At 36.6% G+C, this 19,082-nt stretch overlaps 1 protein-coding gene across 15 annotated transcripts in view; it reads left to right on the top strand.

The window, feature by feature from the left end:
• The window catches only part of Ncor1 (nuclear receptor corepressor 1), a 154,183-nt gene that overhangs the window by 2,242 nt on the left and 132,859 nt on the right, over nucleotides 1-19,082 (top strand). For all 15 annotated transcript variants that reach the window (XM_019205709.2, XM_033762759.1, XM_010611539.3 and 12 more), the window contains exon 2: nucleotides 17,749-17,926. In XM_019205709.2, coding sequence (XP_019061254.1) covers nucleotides 17,819-17,926 — 108 coding nt within the window. In that variant the 5' untranslated portion in view covers nucleotides 17,749-17,818. The remainder of the gene's footprint in view (nucleotides 1-17,748; nucleotides 17,927-19,082) is intronic.

The following is a 19,082-nucleotide window of genomic DNA, read 5'->3' as shown; positions in this document are numbered from 1 at the left end:
CGGGCTGAGCAGGAGAAGGCTTACGGAGTTTGGAGGAAGAATGGGCTGCGGCCGGGTGGGGGCCGTCCCCAAGGTGTCCTGTGGGGAGGGGGCGTGCGGAGCCTGCAGGGCAGGCCGTGGGGATGCGAGGGCCGGGTCCCCGGGTGGGGCTGGCGCAGATGGCGGGCCTGGGGTCAGAGCTGGAGTTGGTGGCCGTCTTGGGAGTGTAGAAAGGGTTGTGGAGGGTGACAGCGACGAGCAAGTGTGTGAAGATCAAACTAGTTACCTTTCTTTCTAACCAGGCCTCTTCAGGCTGTAATAATGGCGAAGGGTGGGTAGTGGTGGAGCGTGGAAAGATCCGAACTCTACCTTCCGCCGTTTATTATTGGTGTTTTCCTGGGCCGGACGGGCGAATGCACCTCGTTTTGGGGCGCAGAAGGATTTTAGAAACTAAATAAGAAATGAGCCTTAACAGGGAAGAGACTGAATTCATTAAATTAACTGGATCAGTAGTCATATATTAGAGGAATGGTTGGGAGTAACTGATACTTATGAAAAGTATTTGCTCAGGAAATGTCACGGTTGCATGCCACTGTCTTCAACAGAGTTAACCTTGGAAAGCAGTAGTATGGGTAATTCTAATCTTTGGGATTAGTATATTCACCTGCATCAATTTGCTTGCCTAATTATATCCTAATTATATCGAAATTTACATTCCTTGTGTGCACCCGGGTGAGGCAGCGATGGGAGGCTGAACATGGCAGTGTGCAAAGAGCAACAGGCCTGGGATTTTAAAATGCCTACACATATTCATTCATTTGTTCAGCATATCTTGATCAATAGCTGTTGATGATTCTGGGTCACTTGTGATTGTGAATAACTGAAGAGTAGACGGCATTGCTGTAATTTTTTATAGATTTTTGAAATGTTTTTATGTACTCCTCCATAAAAATATTTATTAGATGAACCAATTTGTACTTGCCTGGGCTCAGGATCAGACTCATTTTAGAATCTTATGTAGACATAGGTAAAACTTACAGAAGAAATAACCACAAGTTGCTAGAGAGAAATCTTATTTTTGTTTATCCCACTAAAATAATGGAATGGGGGGTTGTTTATTTTAATATTTAAAGTTCCTAGTTGCTTTGCCTTGCTTTAAGCACATCAGTTAATGAAAACCAAGGTACCTGTATCACACACTAGGAGTGATTCTTTGCAATACCAAAACACTCTTACAAAAAACTTGCCATATGTTGAATTACAACCCCAGAGAAAATGTAATGTATTGAGTTCTGATTCTTGCTGTAACTGTGACATTTTGGAGCACGATCAACCTATCTGTGGTTCAGTTTCCTCATCTTTAATATTAGGGAAATATTTGCCCTCCTAGGTTGGCTGTTCCAATTCTAATAGGAAATTGCTTTAAACAATTGAAAGTGTCCTTTCTATGAGGTGGTAACAGCTCTGTGATCCAGTAATGCTTTATCTGCAAATCTCTCATTGGTGGCTACAATTTCTACCTTGTTTTGTAGGTATTTATTTATGTACCTGTTTATCTCTTCTGGAAAGTAGGATAGGCCCTTCTCTATGTGTAAAGAAGCACCAAGTAGGAGTGTGTGTTTGTGTGTGTGTGTGTGTGTGTGTGTGTGTGTGTAGTATATTGCCACTGCAAATTTTTGTTGAACAAATAAATAATGGATTCTAGTAAGAAAAATGTATTCATATTACAGCGTATCAGAATACACCTGTTATCTGCAGTTACACATATCTATATAGCTGTGGTTCTCTCTGTGGCCTCTGGAGGAATATAAATTTTTAACTGAATGCCTTGTTGGATTTAAAAAAATACAGTAAAACTTGTTTGGACTATCTTTGTAATTTAAAAAAAGGGGGACAAAATGCCAGAAATCATGTTTCTTTGTATTTGAGTAAAAATTTGTCCCACAGCTAGGTTAAGTTAGATTAATTAGATGTCAAAGCATTTTTAAAATTGTGAAATTATGAGTTTCTTGTTGCTATAGAAAGCAAAGGCCTTTGAATAGAACTGGAATTGATGGTGAATTTTAGGCAGTTTGTTACTAGTGTTTTGTGTTTAATTTTGTTTTTCAGTTTAATTGTGTTTTGTGATTTAACTTTAGTTGTAATTTAAAATTCTTAATATCTGAAAATGATAGCATTGGCACATATTTAGTTACTTCCATCTGCATTTATTGATTGTTTGAGATGATTTTGCTGTTTCCCAGGCTGTCCTGGGCTCAATACAGTCATTAGGCCTCAGCCTCCTGGGTAGCTAGAACTACTGGTTCATACCACAGCACCTGGCCCCATCTGTTATTTTACTTCAAATACTGGATTTTACTAGAATATGGTACAAAGCAAGTAGTAAAGGTTAATCAGAATTTATTTTGTATAGATTTACTTATAGATTAGAGCTTCATGTGTCTTAAGTCATTCACTTGTTCAACCAGATGCCTTTTATATTCAGGGCACAGTACTAAATGCTGTAAAGGCATGAAGCATAGCTGAAGAGATCAACTATGTATATTGTATATTTATATATATTATATGTATAGTTATATTATATATTGTATATTATATTGTATATTTATATTGTATATATATTATATTTATATACACAAATAACTCAGTCTTCAGATATCCTAAAACTGCCGTTTCAGGTTTGAGGATACCAAAGGCAATTTTGATGGTTAGGAAAACCGTTTTTCTAACAGACCTTTTTATGGGTATTGACAAACTATGAAAAGTTACTTTAATGTAGCAATAACTGCATGGGGCATCTGTTTTTTATTTTGATATTTTTTGGTAGTACGTTTCTTGAACATTTTTACTTTTCTTCTACCATCTTTGCTACCCCAGGAGCTTGTATGGTCAGAATGTTACTTGGATTGTCTTCAAGAAACACAGCTTCCCCCTCACCTTTGCTTTTGAAAGCCTTACAAAACTGAGTGTTCTTGTGGAGTTCTTCAGATAGTTTAATTCTTCCATGTGTGCTGCTGCAATTTTTATTTAGCAGTCATCTCTCTAAAGCAAACTACATTGACTGAAATACAATGCAATAAATTTATAGAAACATAGAATATAGTCATACAGATTTAGTCTTATTTTACTTTTGAATAAATTGAGGGGCTGAATAAACTGAGAAAGGTCTGCTTAAGTTGTTGAAGTTGGGCGTAGCAGAAGCCAAGTCTCTGACGTCTAAAAAGTGCTTATTCTATTATACCATAACATCTGTGGGATGATTCAATGTGATGATTGATACTTAAAACAAAAATTGGAGTGGATGGAGAATAAGAGCTCACTTTGGATATTCATTTTATGTTTTAAAAATAATAGTACTGCATTTCTGCAGTGAAAATATAGTTTACAAATGGTATTGATCTACATTAGTGATGTGGTGATCACTGGGGATTTTTGCCTAATATATCTAATTTGATGAAAATCTTTTTCATTTTTTTTTTTTTTTTTTTTTTTTTTTTTTTTTTTTTTTTGGTAGTACTGGTGATGGAACCCCGGCCTTTACATTGACCAACATCTCCAGCTTTTTAAAAAAATTTTTGAGACGTCCTCCTAAATTGTTAGATTTTCCACACCAGAATTAAACTCAGCCTTCTAGAGCGCTAACATTATAGGGCCTGTGCTGCCAGGCTGGGCATGACTATTTTCTGAAACAAAAATGTCTTTGAGGTTGTCTGGACTTAGTGACACTTCCTGTAATTTAAGCATCACAATGATAGAAATTTTATTATGTCAAGCATTAGGAACTTCTCTCACCCAAATAGGTTAAACTGCCTTCTGGTTTGTTGTTGTTGTTGTTTTTTTAATGAGAGTCTTCAGTTATGTAAAAGTTTAGTTAAATAGTATGGACATGATCTGAAGTTTTAATGCTATATTGAAAAGCTCATTTTAATATGAGTTTTCTTTTTCATTTCTTCTTTCTGTGCTGGGTTGTGAACCTGGGTCTTAGGCATGCTATTAAGCAAGTGCTCTACCACTACATCTCCAGTTGTGTAATACTGTACTAGTTTTCTAAAGATACTCATGCTATGCAATTTATTTTAAGAGAAAAGGCATATTACTGTCTTTAAACTGACAATCTTCACATAAATACTTGCATGTTCATTTAGGCTATTAAATAATATACCCTTGTGTTGTGTTCAGTTGTTTTGCTATTCTTTTTTTGGAGTGTTCTTTTCCTACCTTACTTGTCCAAACTACCACAATTGAAATCTGCCTATTTGGATGGACTTTATCACATATCACTTCATCCAGAAAGTCTCTCATTTTCTCCTCTTTAAAGTGTATATTTTTGTTCTGAAAATTCTTGGTGCTTTATCTATGGCATATAATTGCATACATACATGTCCATTTACTCCCTACTAGATCATTAGCCTTGTAATTATTTGTAGGCATGTGTATATCATTTATTTTTAATTTTGGAAGGATGTGAAAATAAACATGGCAATGGCTCATTCTGGAGAATATTTATAATTTCAGAATATTTACAAGTTCAAATTTTAGCATGTAAAAATGTTTTGCATATGCAGGAAATTGTGGAGTAGTTTCAGAACTAGGAAAAGCTGATGAGTTAGAAATTTGGGATGGTTGATTGATAGGATTATAATAGAATCTGGGAATTCCTTAGAAAGAATAGTACTGACTAGTAGCTTTATACCAGAAATTAAATTCTTAAAATTGGTTAGGAGATGCAGGCATGGTGGCTCATTCCTGTAATCCTAGTACTTGGGAGGCTAAGGCAGGAGGATCGCCCAGAGTTTGAGACCAGCCTGGACAAAAAAACGAAACAAAATAAAACAAAAAAGATTAGTCAGGAGTAAATGAAAAGTCAAGATTACTAAATTATTTTAGCCCAGACTGGCTTTGAATTTGCAGCGATCCTCCTGCCTCAGCCTCCTGAGTGCTGGGACTACAGCCTGGCTGTCCTACCACACCTGGCTAGCATATGGGTTTATATAATTTTGAAAATGTTTGTTATAAGTAGTAATCATGATGTCTTTAGACTGTTCAAAGAGGTTTACTTTTTCATTACTTTTAAGTTCTTATATTTGGAATAAAACCAAATCTTGTGTTTTCTAGGAGTTATGGTCTAAAATTGGCACAATGTGAATATATGAGATGTAGGAGTATATACATTGGAGAGGACTGTGAGGGTTGGGGAGTCTCTTTATGTTCATGCAAAGCCTTTGTTTTTGAGACAGGGTCTCTTTGTGTATCCCAGACTGGCCTTGAACTCTTCTACTCCTGCTTCTGTCTCCCAAGTGGTGGGATTATAGGCAAGCACTACTGGACCCAGCTTACCTAAAAGTCATTTTAGTGTGTGAGGAAGATAGGCTATTTTAAACTCTTTGTCTTTTCTTTTTTTTTTTTGGTACCAGGGATTGAACTCAGGACCTTGTGCTTATGAGGCAGGCAGTGGCACCACTGAGCTAAATCCCTGGCCCTTCATTTTAAGTAATATTTTGTGGAAGTACAATATAGGACTATATAAAGAAATTGAAAGTGCAGCACCATTTCTTTTCTTTTCTTTCTTTCTTTTTTTTCTTTTTTTTTTTTTTTTTTTTTGGTACGGGGGATCGAACTTGTGGACCTTGTACTTGCAAGGCAAGAGGCGGAACCACTAAGTTAATCCCCGGCCCCCGCACCATTTCTTTCTTTTTTTTTTTTTTTTTTTGGTACGGGGGATTGAACTTGGGTCCTTGTGCTTGCAAGGCAGGCGCTGGAACCACTGAGCTAAATCTCTGGCGCCAGCACCATTTTTTAAATGTAATTTGCTAGGTGTTTTTTGCATGTTCTTCCAGATTTTTTCTCTTACAATGTTCTGTGTTATGAGATCATAATATATTGATTTGTCTACCACTGTTTCAAGTATTTATTTTTTGTGACCAGTTTTGCTATGTAGTCTGGCCTGACTTTGAACTCACTGTGTAGCTAAGTCTGGCCTTGAACTCTTTATCTCCCTGCCTGTCCCTTCTGAATTCTGGGGTTACAGGTGTATGCCACCACTGCTGACCAAGTTTGTATATGTTTAGAGCTACCTCTTTCATTAATACCTGCATAGTATCACTTTTCATTTTATGAGAATACCATAATTTATTTAATCAGTTTATGGCCACTAGATTTTTGTTTGTTTGTTTGTTTGTTTTTTGAGACAGGGTCTCACTATGTAGTTGAGACTGACCTGGAACTCACTATGTAGCCCAAGCTGGTCTCGAACTCATAGCGATCCTCCTGCCTCAGCCTCCCAAGTGCTGGGATTACAGGCGTGCGCCACCATGCCTGGCTGGCCACTAGATTTTTTATCAGAAAAACGACATTATAAACAATTTTTTGTGTTTGTATGGATGTTTATACATATTTACATGTGTATTTACTTTTTTGTACTTATGTAAGCAGCTTTGTAGCCACCAACAATGTATGAGTATGAGGATACCCTTGGCAATGCTGGATATTACAAATTAAACATTTTGATAATTTAAGAACTTAAAAACTGATTCTAATTAGCCTTTTATCAATCACTATTGAGATTGAACATTTTTATTATGGGGAGAATTGTGTTTCATAAATTGCCTGCTTTTATTTTATTTTTGATTTTGGTTATTTATTTATTTATTTGGTACCAGGGATTGAACTCAGAACTTTGTGCTTGTGAGGCAGATGGCAAAACCATTGAGCTAAATCCCCAGCCCTGGTTATTTTATTTATTTATTTTTTTTGAAAAGTTCTTTACATATTAGGACATGTACTTTTTTCATATGTATACAAACATCGTTATTATGTTATGTAGTCAGATATAATCAGTGCCACCGGTACATGACTTAACTTTTTTATACTTTAATTTCCTTATTTGAAAATGGAGATAAAGGAATAATATAAATAACATTAAGCATAGTAGCTATCACATAGTAAGCAAATATTAAAAAAAAGTTAGCTATGTACACACACACACACACACACACACACATATTTTTAAAGACAGGGTCTTGCTATGCAATTCAGGCTGGCCTTGAACTCACTATATAGCCCAGGCTGGCTTTGAACTCATGGCGGTCTTCCTGCCACAGCCTCCTGAGTGCTGGGATTACAGGTGTGCATCACTACACCTGGATTGTTAGGTGTCTTCATTATTAGTGTATATATGATTTGTGGGTTTTTTTGTTTTGTTTTGTTTTTTGAGACAGGGTCTCCCTATGTAGTTGAGACTGACCTGGAACTCACTACATAGCCCAGGCTGGTCTTGAACTCACAGCGATCCTCCTGTCTCAGCCTCCTGAGTGCTGGGATTACAAATGTGTGCCACCACACCTGGCTAACTTGTGGATATCATACTCTACTTAAAAAGACATTTCCTAAGTGTAAAATTTAAGCTATTCATCACTGGATCAAACTAGAGGGAATATGAATAGTACAGTTGCCTGCTCATCTTTCTGTCTCTCTGTGTCTCTGTCTCTCTCTGTGTCCCCGCTTCATACTGGGGATTGAATCCCAGTTTGCCCTAAGTTCAACCTTCAGCCCCGTTTTATTTTAATTTTTAAATTTTGGAACAAGGTCTTGCCAAACTGTAAGGTTGCCCAGGCTGGGCTTGAACTTGTGATGCTCCTGCCTCAGCCTGCCGTAGTGTGAGGATTACAGGCATGCTCTACAATGCCCTGCTGTTTCATTATTTTTAAAGAGGAAAAATAATGTGTATATATGTCAATGCTTGTAATTGTAATCTGTACTGAAAGTGCCTTGTGACTTTTGTTGCCACAGGAAGGAGTACTGAAAGACTTTATTGACACAGGTTCTCGACATGTATTTCAGGCTGATCTTGAACTTGTGGTGTTCCTCTTACCTCAGCCTCCTGAATTCTAGGATTATTTTTAATTTTGGGGGAGTAGTTACTGGTGATCAAATTTAGGACCTTGTGCTTGCCAGGCATGCGTGGTGCTGCTGAGTTATATCCCTGGCCCTACTTTTTAATGTTTTTGAAGCAAAGAAGTTTTTTTGTTTTTTGGTACAGGCGGTCAAACTCAGGACCTTGCATTGTGAGGCAGACATGATGGCACTGAGCTAAATCCCTGGCCCTAAATCAGAGAAGTTTTGAAATTTTAATTGATTACTTTTCTAGTTTCTCTTCTGTTCCTTTTTAAACTTCTAATTCTTTTGTTCATTTGGAATTTATTTCTGAAGCAGAAAGTGAAGTAGAGATGTATTTTGGGGGATATATGTAATTGTGCACGTTTTCCCCCCAAATCGCTATTTGTGTCACCTCCATTTACTGAATAACCCCATCTTTTGCCCCACTGATTAAAATTACAGATGTTACCATTTATTAAATTACTTAATTCACCAGAGGAGTTTGGGACAATTTCTGATTTGTCATCTTACTATCTTGATCTTTATTTATTTATTTATTTATTTATTTATTTATTTGGTACCAGGGATAAAACTCAGAACCTTGAGCTTGCGAGGCTGATGGCAGCACTCCTGAGCTAAATCCCCAGCCCTTGACCCTTTTATTTTGGAGTCAGGGTCTTGGTATTAGTCCAGGTGACCCTGAATTCACTGTGTAGCCCAGGCTGGTCTCAAACTCATGGCAATCCTGCCTTGACCACCTACCTACCTAAATGCTGGGATTACAGGTGTGCAGCACCATGCCTGGCTCTTACAGTTCTGCTCTGTGTATTGTTTAGGATGTTCTGTGACGTTCATAAGTGTTTTTATTGTAAATACTGAATATTGATGGGTTAATTTTGGAAATATTGGCACTTTGATATATTTTCTGTCCTCGTGTTTAAATAAATTTTTGTCCCTCAGTAGATTTACAAACTTTGCTTCAAGTAAGTCGTCCTGTACTGTTTATTTCTCTTAACAAGTAAGACAGGAAATCAAAGGAGCTTGTATATTAGTGAAAGAAGATAGAGTATAATCAAATAAAGTTATTCATTTCAGATTGTGGTAAACCTATAAAGGACCAAAAGGGTGATGTGATTGATAGTATCTGGTGGGGTTTTTTACCTTGTAGAGTGATGGGAAGGCTCTTCTAGGAGACATTAGAACAGAGAAGCCGGGTATGGTGGCGCACACTGTAATCCCAGCACTCGGGAGGCTGAGGCAGGAGGATCACTGTGAGTTCAAGACCAGCCTGGGCTACATAGTGAGTTCCAGGTCAGTCTCAACTACATAGTGAGACCCTGTCTCAACCCCCCCCCAAAAAAAAAGAATGGAGAGACTGTAAGTTTCAGAAGTAGCTAGCTAGCCATGTGAATAAGCCAGGACTAGCGCACGAGGGGAGTGGAATGGACAAAGGCCTGAGGTTAGAAAGGGCTTGGCAAGAGGATAGAGAAAGTGAAAAGGATCTTCCTGTTGCTGGGGCTTGGTGAGCTATTAGAGTAAGCAGCCAAATAAAATTCATAGGGCCTTGTGGGTCATTCTAAATAGTTTGAATTTATTTGTAGTACTTGCCTAGGAAGCCCTTGGGGAGTCTTAAGAAGGAGACATTTCTGATTTATAGTTTAATAACACTAGGTGTTTTGAATGGAGAAAGTATTGAAGTGGGAAGGCCAATTAGTTTTCTGTACTCAGAGATAAGGATGATGGAAGTTGTGATGGAGAGGCCTGGGAGTCTTCAGAGTGTGTATAGAAGGAAGGAAGAGGGAATGGCACTTGGTGTTGGTTTAAATGTTATTGAGGATTAAACACTGTTAGCTGCTGCTGAGGCCATAGGAATAGCACAGAGCAGTCCCTGCCCTCACAGGTGTCTGAGGATTTGGTTTTGTTCACTTTCCCATAGAACTAAATACAGCAGGGAGGGCAGAGGTAAGGGGAAAAAATGAGAATCAAGACTTGCCGTGTAGAGGTACATTATCCCAACAATGAATGTAACTGTACTGTATCCCTAAAATGTACCAATAAACTCAATAAAATTTAAAAAAAAAGAACTAAATACAGCAAACCTATTTAAAGTCTCATGTTCCCTCCCTCCCTCCTGTACGTGCTAGACAAGTCATCTTAATCATCCCCACACTCACACACACACACACGCACACTGTATACTTTAAAAAGCATCTATTTGTTAGTCTTACTTGCTTAGTAATCTGTGGTAGTTTCTGTTAGTGCATAAAAGGGGAGGCAGTAGAACATAGTCTTTAAGATATCTGTCTAAGCTACAAAAAATTAGCTTAGGGAAGCTACTTAGCTTCTGTAGATCTTTTAAAGATAATGAAATCAGACTTTTAGATGAGTTTGTGAAAACAATATATTGCTTAGTACATTAAAAAAAGGTTTGATAAATAGTAGCACTTTATTATTCTCCTTAGGGTTTATTTATTTTTTGCAATACTGGTGATTGAACCTAGGGGTGATCTACCACTGAGTATCCCCCACTTGGTGATTGAACCTAGGGGTGATCTACCACTGAGAATATCCTCCCCCCTTTTTTTTTTTTTTTTTGAGACAGGGTTTCACTTTGTAGTTCAGGCCTTAAATTGATTATTTAGCTTAGTTTGGCCTCAAACTAGCAATCCTCTTGCCATAGCCCCCTGAGTGTTGGGATTACAGGCATATGCCACCATACCTGGCCTTGTTTTATATCTGTTAATTCAGCCCCAGAATCTAAAGTTAAAATTTTTTTTTAAAATCTCAATATACTGTTCTTTTTTTTGTGTTTAGGAAAGAGTTGGTAAGTAACCATTTTATTTATCATTTAATGTAGTGCAAATATACTACAAAGTTCATAGTTTGGTGTTGTACTGTTGTCTTGGGAAACTTTTCCTTTCTCATTTTATATAAGGGTAAAGCAATTATCATTTCTCTTGTGTTTAAGGATTATTTATTGAATGCTTGTACTCATAGTTCCATCAAATAGTGATGTCCTTATTAATACTTTCTGTCCGTATCATACTTTATTAGGAGTATTGTAATTTAACTTATAAAGCTTTTTTCTTGGGCCAGGGATTTAGCTAAGTGGTGCCTCTGAAAGGTCCTGAGTTTGATCACTGGTACCAAAAAACAGAACAAAACAAAACAAAACTTTTTTCTTTATCCCTCTCCCCTCCCCTCCCCTCTCTCCTCCCCTCTTTTTGTACCGGAGATCAAACTCAGCACCTCGCTGAGCCAAATCTCTGGCCCTATCTTTCTTTCTTTTTTTTTTTTTTTTTTGGTACCAGGGATCAAACTCAAGACCTTGTACTTGCCAGGCATGTTACTGTTTTTTTGAGACAAGGTCTCATTATGTAGTTCAGGCTGGCCCTGAACTCACTATGTAGCTCAGGCTGACCTCCTGCCTCAGCCTCTTAAGTACTGTGATTACAGCCATGCACCACCATGCCCGGCTGCTCATCTAAGTAATAGGTCATACTATCATAGGAGGCTACAAATAAAATTTCTTGTTAGTGATATTCTTGTAGAATAGCTTTTTGTTTTGTTTTAAATGGGAAGAATACTTTAGTTTATTTTACAGGAGCATATTCCTATATAGCTTTATTGTGGTATTATACAAATTACAGAATTTGCATAGATAATTTCTAGTTTCTTCTGGAGGCTGGACTTTGAGGGTAGCTTAGCTTCTTAACTCATCTTCAGACTAGATTTCAGATGGTTGGGATGCCCAGGGCAGTGACTAACATGCTTTGGAAGTTGTATCAGAGCTGAGCTGCTATGTGGAAATTAGTGAAACCTAATTTGCTTCAGTTTGGTAAAATATTTTACCATTTGCAGTGTCATAAAGGACATTCCTTATCTCATTTTATATCAGAAGGTTTGATTATTTGATCAGTTAAAATTAAATTGCATATTTTGTAGGATTCTTTTTCTATTTTGGTGAAATGTGGACTTAACCTCTCTTGTGACTTTTAGTAGATTCATTCTTGCTCATCTGAAGAATTATCTGCAGTCTTGCCTCAGTGCAGTATATTTTTAGCTTTTTTTCCAAGATAGCTTAGGCCACCTTGAAAAGCTATCCAAGTACATTTTGGTTATGCAAAGACTGTAGGCCAAAAGCCAGGAGTTCCTGGTGAGAGGAGGATTAGCTTTTTATTTTTAGAAGATTGTGTTTGAAAATTTGTTGTTGCAAGAAAGTTTCCTGTTGAGTAAATGTGTGTATTTAATATGGGAAGAATCAAACAGGAACTTAAATAGACCAGTTTTATTTGGCCGTATTTTATTGCCCTTTTGCCAAGATATAGGAGTCTAGTTCTGAGTTTATCTGTAGAATTTAGATTTAGTGTGCTCTTGTCACTTAAAACAATGACATCTTGTTATAGCATGTTATTCTCATCCTAAAACATTATGTATATTGCTTTTTATGAGGGAGTCATAAAATCTTGACCAAATTTCTTAATTCAGAGTTTTTACATATATGAGCCCAGTAACTAATCCTGTATTAATAAATTTTGGTGCCAACACATGATATTATAATTTCAGTTGTAACTATCACTTAATGTGCTCTTTTCCTCTTCAGCTCTGCCTTTAAGTCAGGCTGTTTTATTTCAGTTGATTTCAAACTGTAGTGTTCTGTAGAGGTATCTGGGGAACTGGGGTGGAGAGAAGAGTGGGGGTGGTGGTGCTGAAGAGATAGATTCTGGATTCCCCCATTACTCACTGAATAATTAAGAGTATTTCTCCTTTGTATCTTTTATACTTTTGGCTTCCATGTAAAATGTTTGAGGAAAGAGTGTTAATTAGAAAACGAAAGAAAAAAAAAGAAAACAAAAAGGTCTGACTGCTTCCTATAAGTCTCATGGATAGGTTTTTTTTGGTACGGGGGATCAAACTCTGGCCCTTGTGCTTGTGAGTCAGGTGGTGAAACCACTGAGCTAAATCCCTGGCCCTCATGGATAGGTTTTGAGAAGGAGGTTGTGGTGGTCTACAGGCTGAAGTTCCTGTAGATGGGAGAGGCCTGCTATGTACCAGGTATGGTGGTGAATGGGAGGCTGAGGCAGGAGGATTTCTGTGAGTTTGAGGACAGCCTGGGCTACATAGTGAGTTCAAGCCTGAACTACAGAGCAAGACTCTGTTTCCAACAAAAAAAAAGCCTGCTATAATCCATAAATGTATATGCTAGTTGGTGGTAATCTAATTTTGGTGTTTTATTGCTTCCTATGTCAGGGTGATTATACTTTTATTTTTTTCTTTTAGGTTTTTTGAGAAAGGGTTTTCCATGTAGTTGAGGCTAGCCTTGACCTCAGTATATAGCCAGCCCATGCTGGCCTACAACTCACAGCAAACCTCTTGCCTCAGCATCCTACCTCAGCTTAACAAATGCTGGAATTACAGGCATGTGATTATACTCTTAAATAAGCCTGACTTTATTTTTATTTATTTATTTTTTAGCCTGATTTTATTTTTGAGATGCAAACTTCACTAAAATCACACCAGAAAGCCTAGGATCACTACTGACAAAAATGAAAAATAAACATATAATTTGTATTTGAGTGCTGTTGAGTGTAGATATTGAACTCTGACCTGGCCATTGTTCAAAACAAAATGAGACAAGGCAAAACAAAACAGAAACTCTCTAAACCCACACTACCGCATGGATTTCTAGCATGTAGGCTGCTAGAAAAAATTTGGATAATCCAAGGGTAAGATTTTTCCTTTTTCCTCTCCATTATATTTATAGCCTAGTGTACTTGGATGTCTGATTTGGGAGGAGACCTCAGAGATAAATTACATAAGCATTTCTTAGTAGGTAGTATTACTTAGAAAACTTACAAAATATTTATATAATCAGGAAAAATTAAAGAGCTATTTATGACCTCATGAGATGATTGCCAAGATGTATTGTTAAGTAAATAAATGATATAGAACAGTGTATATCTAGTGTGCTGTCATTTATGTGGTAGAAAAAGTTGTGTGAGTGTACATGAGTTTCTAAAGAGTATTTCTAAAAAGGATACTCTAGAAACTAGTTTTGATTGCCTTTTGGGAGGCCAGCTGGGTAGCAGCAACTGGAGAACAAAGGTGAGAAAGAAAATTTTTACTTCATACTCTTGTTTACTTGTTTTTTTTTTTTTTTTGGTACTGGGGATCGAACTTGGGTCCTTGTGCTTGTGAGGCAGGCAATGGCACCACCACAAAAATTAAAGAGTTCTCTAAAGGGCATAATATATTGAATGACTACACAGTGTAGACATAATTTTTCATCTTAACTATAATTATCCTAAAATATGAGTGTATTTTATACACACACACACACACACACACACACACACACACAGGATTGCAAGTATGAACCCAGGTTGGGCAATTGAGTGACTTAGTGAAACTCTGTCTCAAAATAAGGTTTGGGGATATTGTTCATCATAAGGTCCTCAGTTCAATCCCCAGTGCTGGGAAGGAGAAAAAAAATTAATGATAAATTTTATATTATGTATATTTTACCACAGTTAAAAGAACTCTTATACCCTTTAGCTATCTTGTAATATTCTGTATCTCTGCCTCACTATTCCATAGTAGCACTAATCCATTTTTTATCATTACATGTTTGCCTCTTCTGGAATTTTTTTTTTTGGTACCAGGTATTGAACTTAGGTCCTTTTGTTTAGCAGGCAGGTCCAGCACCACTGAGCTACATCCCCGTCCCTCTTCTAGACTTTTGTATGAAAATAAATCCTGCATTGTGATTGGCATCTTTAAATTAGCATAGTGTTTTCAGGGTTTGTCTAAGTTACATTACACATTAATTCCATTTTTTACGGTTGAATACTATTCCTTTGTTGATATACCACATTTTATTTATCCATTCATTATTTGACAGAATAAGATATTTGGATTGTTTTCCAAGGATGTGTTATTTTTTGAACTTTTGACTCCTTAAGATTCTAAGAAATGAAAACCTACTCAGCCTGTATTAAGTAAAGGCAGGGTTACAAAGACTGTAGGCAGTATCTAAGGACAAGGAAAGAAATATAGCTGCTTCTCTTGCCAGCTGACCCTGGAACAAATGTAGATGTTAAGGGTGCGCCTGCTTTGTATCACAGGACTCGTTTCTGCCTTTCTCTGGTTGTCTTATCGTAGTCTGCCTATAAATTGACATTTTCTGCTTCCCCTGTAACTTCTCTGGTACTTCTTTGGCTCACCTTGACTAACTCTTGCTCTGGTCCTCTTGTAGCTCAATTTCCTGTACTTAGTTCCATATTCGTGGAGAGGAATCTGGTTGATTCTTCCCCAGTCCAGCATATTTTAGCCACACCTTAACCAGAGAGACAGTCTGTAGAACAGGGTGTTTGTGTATGTGGATCTGGGTGAAACTGGTCTCTCTAAGGCCCTAAGGCTAGCAGAGTAATGAATACCTAATGATCATCAGACTTTTTGATTAATACTTTTAAAAGTTATTTAAGACTCCAATAAGCTTTTGGTAATATGGGTTATATGTGTTGATATTTATCAAGATAGATATTAAAGAAATTTTAATTATTTATTTTAAAATAGAGGACTGAGGGTATAGCTCAGTGGTAGAGCCTGTACTTCACATGTGGGAGATCTGGGTTTGATTCCCAGCAGCCAGCATTCACATATAATAGTGGAGATATTATATCTCTACTACATGTTAATATAATTTATGATATGTGACCATGATATGTGACTATTACATGTGACTATTTTTAAAAATGAAGCAAAATTTGATAAGACTGATGTTTTTCTTTTTTGCAAATCTAATGTTTGGCTTGATATTAGAAGATAAAATATGGCTTGGTTCTTGTATCTACGTCTGCATTAAATTTCTTATAGTATATTGGTTTGTTTGTTTGTTTGTTTGTTTTTTGAGACAGGGTCTCACTATTTAGTTGAGACTAACCTGGAACTCACAATGTAGCCCAGGCTGATCTTGAACTCACAGTGATCCTCCTGCCTCAGCCTCCTGTGTGCTGGGATTACAGGCCTGCACCACCACTCCTGGCTTACAGTATATTGTTTCGATTAAACTTTATTTAAAAAAAACCAGCTCCATACAGTTTTATAGCTAGAAAAGAGAAAATATTTTAATAGCTTTTTAGATATTCTGTGTATTCTTTGACAGTACAACAAATACAGACAGATGGTAATTTTTGAAGGTTAGTTACTGTGTAGAATCTGAAACCCTGTCAGTAATCTTTTCATAATCAATTACATAATTGGTTTATCTTGTACTTTAGATACATCTTCATTCATGCAGAATTTTGTAATGTTTTATATTGGTCAATTGGAAACTTATTCATTTAATTATGGAGGTATTTAAAATATTGATACATATCATTATATAATATTTTAAAAACTTGTATTTGTTTTATTTCCTTATCAGTCTCACTAGAAAAGGCTGTTAATGTCAAGCTCCTGGTGACCCATACAGGTTTTTCTAAATTCTGATTTTTGGAAATATTAGCAGTTGTTTTCTCTGAATAGAAGGATTTACTTTTATTCTTCTTTGAAAGCTTTCTTATCTACAGTGCTTTCTTAAACTCTTACTTTGGGGTTTACTTACTTACTTACTTACTTACTTATTGGTACCAGGAATCAAACTTGGGTCCTTGCACTTGCAAGACAGGCAGCAAAACCACTGAGCTAAATCCCTAGCCCTATTTTTTTTTTTTAACTGGGGATTGAACCTAAGACCTTGCGCTTACAAGGCAGGCACAGTGCTGCTGAGCTAAATCCCTGGCCCAGTAAAGACTATTTTTTTTGCACAAATGCTAACCTTGTAAAACTCTTGGATTCTTTTTACAGCTGACGTTTTTACATCTCTCAAATTTGAGACAGTATTTATTATATATTTGTTTCTCAGACATTCATAGTCATTTACTGGCTGTTATGTGCCAAATCCTATGGTAAAATTTTCTTTTTCATCATTTGATTTAATTTTATTAGTACATGTTTGCAGTACATAATGTTTACATTCCTTGTGTCAGGTTTGTACATGCACGTAACACATCCCAATTCTTTTTTTCATCCCCATTTTACTCTCTGCCCTCCTCCCTCCATCTCTTGATTCCCTTTCCATTTGAGAAAGATCTGTCTCCCTACTTCCTATTATCTACGTTTATTTTGTTCTTTACTTCTGATTTGGGTACCTCATACAAGAGAAACCATGTGATATTTAAGCTTGTGTGTCTGATTTATTTCATTTAACATGGTCTCATGGTGCATCCATTTTCCTACAAATGACCCAAGGTTATCTCTTTATGGTAGAGTAGGCTGGATTGTGTGTAAATACTATATTTTATTTATCCATTTATTTGTTGATGGACATAAAGGTGGCTTCCAAGATTTAGCTATTATGAATTGTGGTGCTATAAACATGAGTATGCATGTATCACTGTAATATGTCTTTACCCATGGTAAGATTTTCTTGGTATTGAACCCAGGGCCTTGCTCATGCTAAGCTGCTAAGCAAATACTGTACCACTGAACTACTGTACATCCCCAGACCCCACATGATAAGATTTTATATGCATATTTTACTTTATATAACTAATTATGTCATAAGTTATATATCAGAGAACCTTTTTCTAAGTGTAAAGGAAAAGTCCTGTTTATATTTATCAAATCTTCTTGACAAGTGAATACAAGAAAAAACACTTTTACTGGTAATTGTGGCTTTATTTATGTATCTCTAGTTATAATTTATTAGATGTACAGTTAGTGTTTTACTTTTATTTATTTATTTTTGGTACCAGGGATTGAATTCAGGACCTTGCACTTGCAAGGCAAGTGGTAGCACCACTGAGCTGATATTTCACCTTTTATGAATTTTCTTTTTCCCATCCTATTTAGGTGGTTTCCTAGAAACATGATTCTTTATTGGACTTGATCTCACAGCCCAGTGAGCACTTCTTTACTGATAATGTCAAGTTCAGGTTATCCTCCCAACCAAGGAGCATTCAGCACAGAACAAAGTCGCTATCCTTCCCACTCTGTCCAGTACACTTTTCCCAGCACTCGCCACCAGCAGGTAAGAAACAGATGCTATGCAAATTGCATTTGTATTTTATGTTTTATTATTTAAAACTTTTACTGTCCAGAAAGCAAATAAAGTTATCTTTTTTAAAAATTTATTTTAATTTAATTTATTGGTACATTCTAGGTAGACAGTGCAGCTACATTCATTACTGGGATCTTGTAGCTTTACATGCCAGGTCTTGGTTCTCATTTTTTCCTCTTGTCCCCACCCTCCCCTAAAGTTATCTTTTTAATGGAAGAATCTTTCTCAACAATGGTGAACTAAAGTTTGGGAATTAATTATTTCTCTTTTTTTCTGTCAAATTTCAAGGATTGAACATGTGTTTGTGTTTGATTGCAGGAATTGTTAATAGAATCAGTTGTCTAGAGCTTCTAGGTTAAGACTTATATTTATATCTCACATTCTGTTTGAGTTTTAAGCTGGCCAGATATTGTGGCTTTTCTTGAGGGTTGGCCACTATAAAGGCCTTATCTCCATGGCTTCCATGCTGGGGATTTAACTTTTGGCCTTGCACATGCTAGGCAAGTGCTCTACTACTGAATTATATCCCCAGCCCAATGCTTCTATCTTGAGAGATTTAATGATACGAAGATAAGAGAGATTGTATGAGATTTAGTTGTGAAAAGTAAAATCTGAGGTGAAGCCCCGTCATGGTGGCGTACACATTGTAAGTTTGAGCCCAGCTTGGGCAAGTTACTGACTTAGTGAGAACCTACCTCAAAATTAAAAAAAGGGCTGGGGATGTAGCTCAGTGGGAAAGGCTTGGTTCAATCCCCAGTGCTGGAAGGAAAAAAAATAAAACATAAGTGAAATTATGAGTTTAGAGTGTACAAGTGATAGTAGTTTAAGAAATTTGAAGAAAAATGGAAAGGGAGAGGTGAATGGTCATCTCAGAGAATGAGGACAGATTTAATCAGGAAAAATATAATTGGATACTACTGATGATTCCTTTGAAGTGTGTTTATGTAGAATGGATATCCTTTCATTGTTCTGTGTCGGAAAACCTTTAGTCTCTTACCACTAAGTATAGAGTTGTATATTTTGTTAATGCTCCGTTTAGGTTGAAGTTGTTTTTTTTCTAGTTTGAGAATTTTTATCATAATTAGGAGTTGAGTTTTTTTGTGTATTCTGCTCTACTAGTGCCATT

Source organism: Fukomys damarensis, unplaced genomic scaffold, assembly GCF_012274545.1.
Source record: "Fukomys damarensis isolate Sample0158 unplaced genomic scaffold, DMR_v1.0_HiC HiC_scaffold_13, whole genome shotgun sequence".
Taxonomy (NCBI): domain Eukaryota; kingdom Metazoa; phylum Chordata; class Mammalia; order Rodentia; family Bathyergidae; genus Fukomys; species Fukomys damarensis.
The sequence above is the reverse complement of the archived record's forward strand: the minus strand, read 5'-3'. Positions and strand labels throughout refer to the sequence as shown.